This window comes from Camelina sativa, chromosome 18 (genome assembly GCF_030686135.1).
Source record: "Camelina sativa cultivar CO46 ecotype springtype chromosome 18, ASM3068613v1".
In the NCBI taxonomy this organism is placed as follows: Eukaryota; Viridiplantae; Streptophyta; class Magnoliopsida; order Brassicales; family Brassicaceae; genus Camelina; species Camelina sativa.
Window position 1 is genome coordinate 20,384,268 of NC_141897.1, and position 9,040 is coordinate 20,393,307.

General features: G+C 38.4%; 2 protein-coding genes across 2 annotated transcripts; both read right to left on the reverse strand.

Moving 5' to 3' along the window:
- Positions 1–170: 170 nt before the first annotated feature.
- Positions 171–4,113, reverse strand: LOC104762217 (histone deacetylase 5). The gene is made up of 13 exons (XM_010485468.3): positions 3,655–4,113; positions 3,204–3,405; positions 2,945–3,091; positions 2,725–2,837; positions 2,417–2,628; positions 2,266–2,330; positions 1,941–2,111; positions 1,698–1,781; positions 1,366–1,575; positions 1,078–1,271; positions 840–969; positions 696–760; positions 171–584 (listed from the first exon to the last, which is right to left on the reverse strand). Exons 1-13 carry the CDS (start codon positions 3,858–3,860, stop codon positions 419–421), a joined length of 1,965 nt encoding a protein of 654 aa, XP_010483770.2. The 5' UTR covers positions 3,861–4,113; the 3' UTR covers positions 171–418.
- A 657-nt stretch (positions 4,114–4,770) lies between these two features.
- LOC104762218 (histone deacetylase 5) lies at positions 4,771–8,889 on the reverse strand. Its single transcript, XM_010485469.2, has 13 exons — positions 8,582–8,889; positions 7,992–8,193; positions 7,729–7,875; positions 7,509–7,621; positions 7,154–7,365; positions 7,007–7,071; positions 6,676–6,846; positions 6,431–6,514; positions 5,998–6,207; positions 5,710–5,903; positions 5,482–5,611; positions 5,341–5,405; positions 4,771–5,236 (listed from the first exon to the last, which is right to left on the reverse strand). Exons 1-13 carry the CDS (start codon positions 8,761–8,763, stop codon positions 5,071–5,073), a joined length of 1,941 nt encoding a protein of 646 aa, XP_010483771.2. The 5' UTR covers positions 8,764–8,889; the 3' UTR covers positions 4,771–5,070.
- Between the last annotated feature and the right edge of the window lie 151 nt (positions 8,890–9,040).

The following is a 9,040-nucleotide window of genomic DNA, read 5'->3' on the forward strand; positions in this document are numbered from 1 at the left end:
ATATATATATATATATATATTTTCCGGTATGTTGAGCATTACATAAATAGATATATCACGTTTTAAGTAGTTCTTTTTTTCAATTTTGTTTTCATTTTTATGCCAAATTTTGTAAACACTAAACTGCAACCAATGGAGCTTTTACTTAAACAAAAATTGGAAAAAGAACATGTCCTTAATCATATTTATTATTGATTTGCATTCGGAACCGGCATTTAATACTAACCATACAGATACAGAGGGTTTATGATCCTACTACACAGCCCACATAATACTAGACCGAATACAACTTCACCATATCGAAGCATTTTAGTACATTAATACATTAACACAGCCAAGTGACATACTCAAAAGTCTCGCAATATTTCTTAACCAGTGTGGTTTTTTCGTGAGCAGTTTTTGGGTTAATAATAATACTTCAGAGAGGTTTAGACGCAGCTTCGCCTATGTAAGCCTCAGCTTCTTCTTCAGAGAATCTTCCTCCTTCCACAAGTCCCCTTATTAAAGTATAGGCATAGGCTTTTGCAGGAGGTCTGAGAGGGAACTCACCGGATTTGAACTTCTCAGACACAGAATGCGTGCAACTGCAAACAAAAAAGTCATTGAGAAACCGCAGGAAAAAAAAATGAGGTTAGTCGGCAGTTTAACTCTGTTTTCTCAGCAGCAAAAGAGAAAAAAGAATAATGAAAACTTACGTCATTGTAAGTATAGGAATATCGCATTCTTTCCCCAAGCAGACAACAGATCCATACCAACTATCCTGTAAACAAATGTGTATAAGTGTGTGTATTACATGTTTCTATTAGTGTGTATCAATCAACATTTGTAATCTGACTAACCGAAACAGCTTCAGGTATAACGGCTCCTTTGTTCTCTGTTAACTGCAGAGCAGCTAGATCAAAGACTGGCAAATCACTATCTACACTCAAAGCATTTTCTTGACGCAGAACGTCGTTGAACTGCTCAAGCCTGTTCAAAGAAAAAACCACAGATAGGGAATAAGTAGAAAAGATCACCAAATGAATTGCATACGGAAAGTGGAAACTGAGATGAAAAAGTGGTGGTGGTACACTTAACGTGATTCTGTACAAACACATGTGAATTTCATTATTGGGATTAGCAAGGGGATTGGCGAAAGCAACTCCGCCTGCACCCCACCTAGCTGTATGTTCACGGCCAAAGAACAATCTATGTGCAAATGTTTTCCACACTATTTCCTTTGGTGGACTTTTATCTATTGAACCAACACATGCCCTTTTCAATCCATCGACCTGAAAATAAATACAGACAGCCATATTTGTGTCAGTTAAGACCAAAGCTCAGACCCAACCACAATATAAAGCAAAACAAAACAGGGTCACTTACCTGTCCCCCTTGAATATAGCAAAGAAACCTCGGTTTCCACATGTTGGATCCAAAAGAAGCATACCAAACGTCAACCTTTGCAAGATCAGCTCTCCAAGATGTACGTGCAGTATCTACTTGGTGGTTTTCAATGCTAAGTTTCGACATCTGATCCAGGAGTCCTTGGGCGTCATCTTCAGTTTCAGAGTCGGAGTTTGAAATAAGGATAATCTATAATGAACAAACAAAATAAATTCTGTGATAAGAAGACAAACAGAAACTGTCTCGAAGTGGTTGCTAAGTGATAAACAATGAAAATGGAAATGGTTGACAAAAAAAGAAGGGTGCCCTACTGGAGTAGGACGTTTCTGATTAATCAGCTTCCACGATAATTCATCTGCAAGTGACGGCCAATATGCGCATAGCCTTTTGCGTACCTAAACACACAAGAAACAGATGAGTTTGTCAACTAGTAACATGGGCACTAATATAATATAAATATATATGACCGAAAAAATAGCTGGAAAGAAAAATAAATTGTTTTAGATTATGAAATTAGAATGTAATTAAGAAGATAAGATGATATAGGGCCATACCGCTTGTATCACACGCCATGTAGACTCGAATGGGTATGTTTCAGAAGAAGCTTGAATTTCTTTGTCTTCAAGCAAAACTTGGACACATGCAAGTGAAGACTTTGCAATTAAGTCAAGATTGTACCCTCCCTCTAATGCCATCACAATCTTCCCATCTGCAAACTCCATCAGCTGAGAGAACATTGGTGAAACAGAATGATATCAAATCCAAGTACATAGCTCTGGGATAAACAACCAGCTAAACCAAGTAATGTTATTTTCAGTGCTGGAGACCCGTGAAACGCAAATACAAATAATGAAGAAAGAGGTTCACTTCAACACCAACCTTCTTCAACATAGCTGAATATCCATATGGTGTCACGCGACAACCTCCGAGGGGATCACCAATAGCTGTTAAGAGGAGTTTGAAAAGGTTACACAACTCTGAACGTAACAAGGCCTTGAAAAAAATATGCTTTAAAATTTAAATCATATACCTGCATCAAATCCAGCTGAGAGCAATATAATATCAGGGTTAAATTCCCTCGCCACAGGAACGAATATATGGTCCCATGCGGCAAGATAATCTGCATCTCCACATTGTCCTTGATCCCATGGAACGTTTATGTTAAACCCTTCACCTGGACCTTCCCCAACCATGTTATAATCTCCATCATCCCCTGGTGCATAGAAACTTCCATACTCATGCCTAACCACAAATGCTTTTCCAGTTATTTTCCAAGTATAAATAATGACAAGCGGTTTCAAAAGAAGAGTAGACAAAGGTCACAGTTACGTTACATACCTATGAACAGAGAAAAATAGTACACGAGGATCTTTCCAGAACATCTTCTGTGTACCATTTCCGTGATGGACATCCCAATCAACAATCAGAATTTTGTTGACACCTAAATCCGGCTGCATTCAAGAAAATCCAAAAGAACTTGGTAACAGGCACACCAAAAGAATTTGAATGTAAGTAAGAAAATACAACGACATCTCAAAAGTCAATAGAAGTCTTTTACTCTTTCGTTTAGCAAATAACTAGCAGCAACAGCAACATTGTTGAATAAACAAAAACCCATGGCTTCATCTGTCTCAGCATGGTGCCCTGGGGGCCTGACAATAGCAAAGCCAGAATCTAACTCTCCTTGTGCAACTTTCTCTGCCAGCTGTTAATTTGCAAGAAAATATTGTTACATATCAAAATATCTAGCAAGTTGTTTTCTATCTTCCAATAAGATAGGAACACGTCATCTGTATGCATGTAGAGTTGTTTGTTACCTTAACAACAGATCCAGCTGCAAGATATGCGGCTTCAGATGAACTTCCGTTGAGATAAATCGAACTCAACTCTAAAGCAATCTTGTTTCTCTGATAATCTTTCTGTTTTGTGCTAAGAGTCCTAACTAGATTAACATGGTCCTTTGTGTGAACCAATTGGAGATGCTTATCGTCTGCTTTATTACTACCAAGAACCACACATCTGCAAAAGGAAAAAAAAAAGACAAAAATTGCAAATAGTAGTACTCTTACTAATTAACTAAGAGCTAACTAATGGGCTGCCAATTTACTCTAATGAGTGAAAATTAAACAAAAGTGAAAACATCAAGTCAATAGAGGAAACACACCTTAAACCCCCTATTCAGTAGCATACAAATTAACAAACAAACAAAGAATAAAGTCGGCTGGAGAGAGAGAGAGAGAGAGAGAGAGAGAGAGAGAGAGAGAGAACCTTTGAGAGACCCCGGCGAGCTGAAGCATCTCCCATATAACTCTGATGCGGTTGGGAAACTCAGGGTGATCTTCACCGTCAGGTGTGTCGTGTTTGCACATTGTGTCGTCATAAACAAGACCCACCTTTCGCTGGCTTTTCCCGGCGACTTCATCACCGTCCATTTTATCGTAGTTTTTCCGGGAAGATTCCCCGGCCATGGCCATATCAGAGAGATGAGAATGTGATTTGATAGTCTTATCGTTCGACGAATGTGTGAAGAAGATTTGAGTCCATGCTTTTTATTTTGTTTGGTCAGAAGTATTTTTGTTTTTTATTTCTCTATTTTCCCTTTTTATTTTGGCTCGCTGTAATCGTTTTGTCTCTTGTAAATGGACATTAATTAGAAGGACGAAACGAAAATATCTCCCTATTAATTCACATCTGCAGGAGGAAAAAGTTCTGAGAGCAAATATGTATGTTGGTTCCAATCCAAGAACCATATATATGTGCAGTAATAAGAGTACTCGATAAGAGGTTTAAATCAATAATAAAGATTTGTTTATTTTATTGGACGTCGATCGAGGAGCGTCATCAAATACCCATTTTATCTACCCATGCATTATTATATTTCGCCAAGCATATGAAGGTCTCTTGTGCCCATTTTTGCCTCCATAAAATCCTTAGTGGAAAAACACCTAGCTTTTAGTTTGTACACTCTTGATAATAGAGAACTCGGCACAGAAAGTAGTAACCTTCAGGCTTGTTTAGCGAGTAATGCCTGATTACTAATGTCACGGAAACCTAAACCACCCTCCTTAGATTGACACATCTTTTTCCATGAAACCAAATACATCTTAATTCTTTTTTTTTCCTACTCTTGAGTTCCACCAAAAATTCGTCATTGCACTTGTTATGTTATCTCTTTCTTGAACTCCTGCAACAGGGTTTCAAGATCGGGCTCGAGATCTTCCGAGTCCATGTCTTCATTCTCAAGTCGGCTTCTTGATCTATTTTCTTGGAGTTCTTTATCTAGGCGTTCAGCTGTTGCTACCGCCTCATCTCGCTCCCGCAGCAAACTCTCAATTTTGGCACGAATACCACAAATTTGCATTCTCAACAAAATTATACATCAAATACGTAAGCCGAATTCATAATATTGATTTGCATTCTAAACCTGCATTTAATACAAACCATACAGGGTTTAATGATCTACACAACCCACATAATACCGAAGATAACTAAAATACAGTATACATACAGGAATTTGCTTAGGGAGCAAACTCAAAGCCACGAGAGGAAACAATCTTTCTTTCAGAAGACATACTCATAAAGTCTCAGAATATATATTTCTGAACCTGTGGTTTTAGTCTTAATTGAATGACTCAGAAACCTGAGGCTCCACATCGTCAGCGGTTTCTGGGTATAAATAATACTTCAGAGAGGTGTAGACGCAGCTTTGTCAATGTAAGCCTCAGCTTCTTCTGCAGAGAACCTTCCTCCTTCCACAAGGCCCCTTATGAAAGTGTTGGCATAGGCTTTTGCAGGAGGTCTTAGATGGATCTCACCGGATTTGAACTTCTCAAACACAGAAAGCGTGCAGCTGCAAACAAAAAAGTTATTCAGAAATTAAACCGCAGGAAAAAAATGAGGTTAGTTGAGATTATTCGTCTCGCAGCAAAAGTGAAAAGAATAATGAAAACTTACGTCATTGTAAGTATAGGAATGTCGCATTCTTTCCCCAAGCAGACAACAGATCCATACCAACTATTCTGTAAACAATGTGTATAAGTGTGATTATTACATGTTTCTATTAGTGTATCAATCAACATTTATCCTCTGACTAACCGAAACAGCTTCAGGTATTATGGCGCCTTTGTTCTCTGCTAACTGCAGACCAGCTAGATCAATGACTGGCAAATCAGTATCTACATTCAAACAATTTTCTTGACACAGAACGTCGTTGAACTGCTCAAGCCTGTTCAAGACAAAAAACACAGTGAATAAGTAGAAAAGTTCACCAAATGTATTACATATGGAAAGTGGAAACTGAGATGAAGAGTGGTAAAACTTAACGTGATTCTGTACAAACACATGTGAATTTGATCATTGTGATTAGCAAGGGGATTGGCGAAACCAACTCCGCCTACACCCCAGCTAGGTGAAGATTCACGGCCAAAGAACAATCTATGTGGAAATGTTTTCCACACTATTTCCTTTGGTGGACTTTTATCCATTGAACCAACACATGCCTTTTTCAATCCCTCGACCTGAAAATAAATACAGGCAGCCATATATGTGTCAGTTAAGACCAAAGCTCAGACCCAACCCCAAAATAAAACAAAACAAAACAGGGTCACTTACCAGTCCCCCTTGAATATAGCAAAGAAACCTTGGTTTCCACATGTTGGATCCAAAAGAAGCATACCAAACGTCAACCTTTGCAAGATCAGCTCTCCAAGATGTACGTGCAGTATCTACTTGGTGGTTTTCAATGCTGAGTTTCGACATCTGATCCAGGAGTCCTTGGGCATCGTCTTCAGTTTCAGAGTCGGAGCTTGAGATAAGGATAATCTATAATGAACAAACAAAAGAAATTCTGTGATAAGAAAGAATTACAGAAACTGTCTCTAAAAAAGAAGATTAAGCAGAGGAAATTTAGTAAAGAGGCAAAAAAGTTAAGAAGTGGTTGCTAAGTGATAAAAAAGTGAGGTTTTCGGAAATCCGTTCTGGCAAGGAAACGCTTTCTGATTAACGATGAAAATGGAAATGATTGACAAAAAGAAGGGTGCCCAACTGGAGTAGGAACTTTCTGATTAATCAGCTTCCACGATAATTCATCTGCAAGTGAAGGCCAATATGCGCATAGCCTTTTGCGTACCTAAACCCACAAGAAACAGATCAGTTTTTTCTACTAGAAACATAGGCACTATAGAATATATATATGACCGAAAATATAAATGGAAAGAGAAATAAAGTTGTTTCAGATTGTGAAAGGAGAAAGTAAGAAGACTAAGAAGATAGGATGGTATAGAGGCATACCGCTTGTATCACACGCCATGTAGACTCGAATGGGTATGCTTCAGAAGAAGCTTGAATTTCTTTGTCTTCAAGCAAAACTTCGACACATGCAAGTGAAGACTTTGCAATTGAGTCAAGATTGTACCCTCCCTCTAATGCCATCACAATCTTTCCATGTGCAAACTCCATAAGCTGAGAGAACATTGGTGAAACACAGAATGATATCAAATACAAGTACGTAGCTCAGGAATAAACAACCAGCTAAACCAAGAAGTGTTATTTTCAGTGCTGGAGACCCGTGAAACGCAAATACAAACAATGAGAAAAAGAGGGAGTTCAGTTCAACAGCAACCTTCTTCAACATAACTGAATATCCATATGGTGTCACGCGACAACCTCCGAGGGGATCACCAATAGCTGTTAAGAGGAGTTTGAAAAGGTTACACAACTCGGAACGTAACAAAGTCTTGAATAAGAAACTGCTTAAAACCATATTTACCTGCATCAAATCCAGCTGAGAGCAATATAATATCAGGGTTAAATTCCCTCGCCACAGGAATCAAGATATGGTCCCATGCGGCAAGATAATCTGCATCTCCACATCGACCTTGATCCCATGGAACGTTTATGTTAAACCCTTCACCTAGACCTTCCCCAACCATGTCATAATCTCCATCATCCCCTGCTGGATAGAAACTTCCATACTCATGCCTAACCACAAATGCGTTCCAGTTACTTTCCAAGTACAAAAATCAATAGAAATCAAGTGAAAAGGTAACAGAGTCGAAAATTGGCTCCTTAAATCATGACAAGCGGGTTCAAAAGAAGAGTAGACGAAGGTCACAATTACATACCTATGAACAGAGAAAAATAGTACACGAGGATCTTTCCAGAACATCTTCTGTGTACCATTTCCGTGATGGACATCCCAATCAACAATCAGAATTTTGTTGACGCCTAGATCCGGCTGCATTCAAGAAAATCCAAAAGAACTATGTAACAGGCACACCAAAAGAATTTGAATGTAAGCAAGAGATATATAAGGACATCGCAAAAGCCAATAGTAGTCTTTACTCTCTCGTTTAGTAAATAACTAGCAGCAACAGCAACATTATTGAATAAACAAAAACCCATGGCTTCATCTGTCTCAGCATGGTGTCCAGGGGGCCTGACAATAGCAAAGCCAGAATCTAACTCTCCTTGTGCAACTTTCTCTGCCAGCTGTTAATTTGCAAGAAAATATTGTTACATATCATCAGTCAAATCATTATAGCAGTTTTCTATCTTCCAATAAGAGAGGAACAAGTCATCTGTATGCATGTAGAGTTGTTTGTTACCTTAACAACAGATCCAGCAGCAAGATATGCGGCTTCAGATGAACTTCCGTTGAGATAAATTGAATTCAACTGAGAAGCAATCTTGTTTCTCCGATAATCTTTCTGTTTCGTGCTAAGAGTCTTAACTAAATTAACATGGTCCTTTGTGTGAACCAATTGAAGATGCTTATCTTCTGCTTTGCTACTACCAAGAACCACGCATCTGCAAAAGGAAAAAAAAAACAAAAATTGTGATGGATAGTTGGAATTGGATACACTCCCGAAAGACTAAATCCCACCTTGTTAACTAATGAGCTGCCAGATTACTCTAATGAACAGCCTTATGAAATGAAAACACCGATTCAAGAGAGGATTAGAAATTAATGAGCTATGATGAAACACACCTATATAGAATCAAATTCAGCAGCATATGAACGATTTGACAATATTCAAATTGAGATGCTTAAATTTCATTACCAAACAAGAAAAAACAGATTGGGATCAGAAATTACCCAATTTGACTAAGTTTGAGCATTTTTTTTTTCTAGGGCTTTATTAATCAAACAAACAACAGAGCCGGCACGAGAAGAGAGAGAGAAAAAAGGATGAACCTTTGAGAAACTCCGGCGAGCTGAAGCTTCTCCCATATAACTCTGATGCGATCGGGACACTCAGGGTGATCCTCGCCGTCAGGTGTGTCGTGTTTACACATCGTCTCGTCGTAAATAAGACCCACCGTTCGCTCGACTTTTCCGACGACTTTACCGTCACAATCTCCGTAATTGATGGCCATATCAGGGAGATGTGACAGTCTTATCGTTAGACGACGATCAGAGAGAAGAAGGTGAATGGTCTAAATCTTTTTTTTTTGCTCTCTCACTCTGAAAAGCTTCAAAGTATTTTATTTATATTTATTTTCGTTTTTTAATATATATATATTATTTTTTTTTTTAAAGGTTTGACTATTTTGGAGACTCTTTGGAGGGAATAGGGAAACTTAATATCTAAACCAAACAACATCGGACACGTCACATTTTTCTAGAAGAACCAAACCGGACTTGATTGACCAA

Coding starts and splice junctions, on each gene's coding strand:
- LOC104762217 (XM_010485468.3), bottom strand. CDS start 3,860: ATGGCCATGGCCGGGGAATCTTCCCGGAAAAACTACGATAAAATGGAC. Junction 1,272..1,365: donor GCTATATTCAAGGGGGACAG/GTAAGTGACCCT, acceptor ATTTATTTTCAG/GTCGATGGATTGAAAAGGGC. Junction 585..695: donor ATTCCTATACTTACAATGAC/GTAAGTTTTCAT, acceptor TTTTGTTTGCAG/TTGCACGCATTCTGTGTCTG.
- LOC104762218 (XM_010485469.2), bottom strand. CDS start 8,763: ATGGCCATCAATTACGGAGATTGTGACGGTAAAGTCGTCGGAAAAGTC. Junction 7,622..7,728: donor GTTATTTACTAAACGAGAGA/GTAAAGACTACT, acceptor TCTTGAATGCAG/CCGGATCTAGGCGTCAACAA. Junction 6,847..7,006: donor ATTCAGTTATGTTGAAGAAG/GTTGCTGTTGAA, acceptor ATGTTCTCTCAG/CTTATGGAGTTTGCACATGG.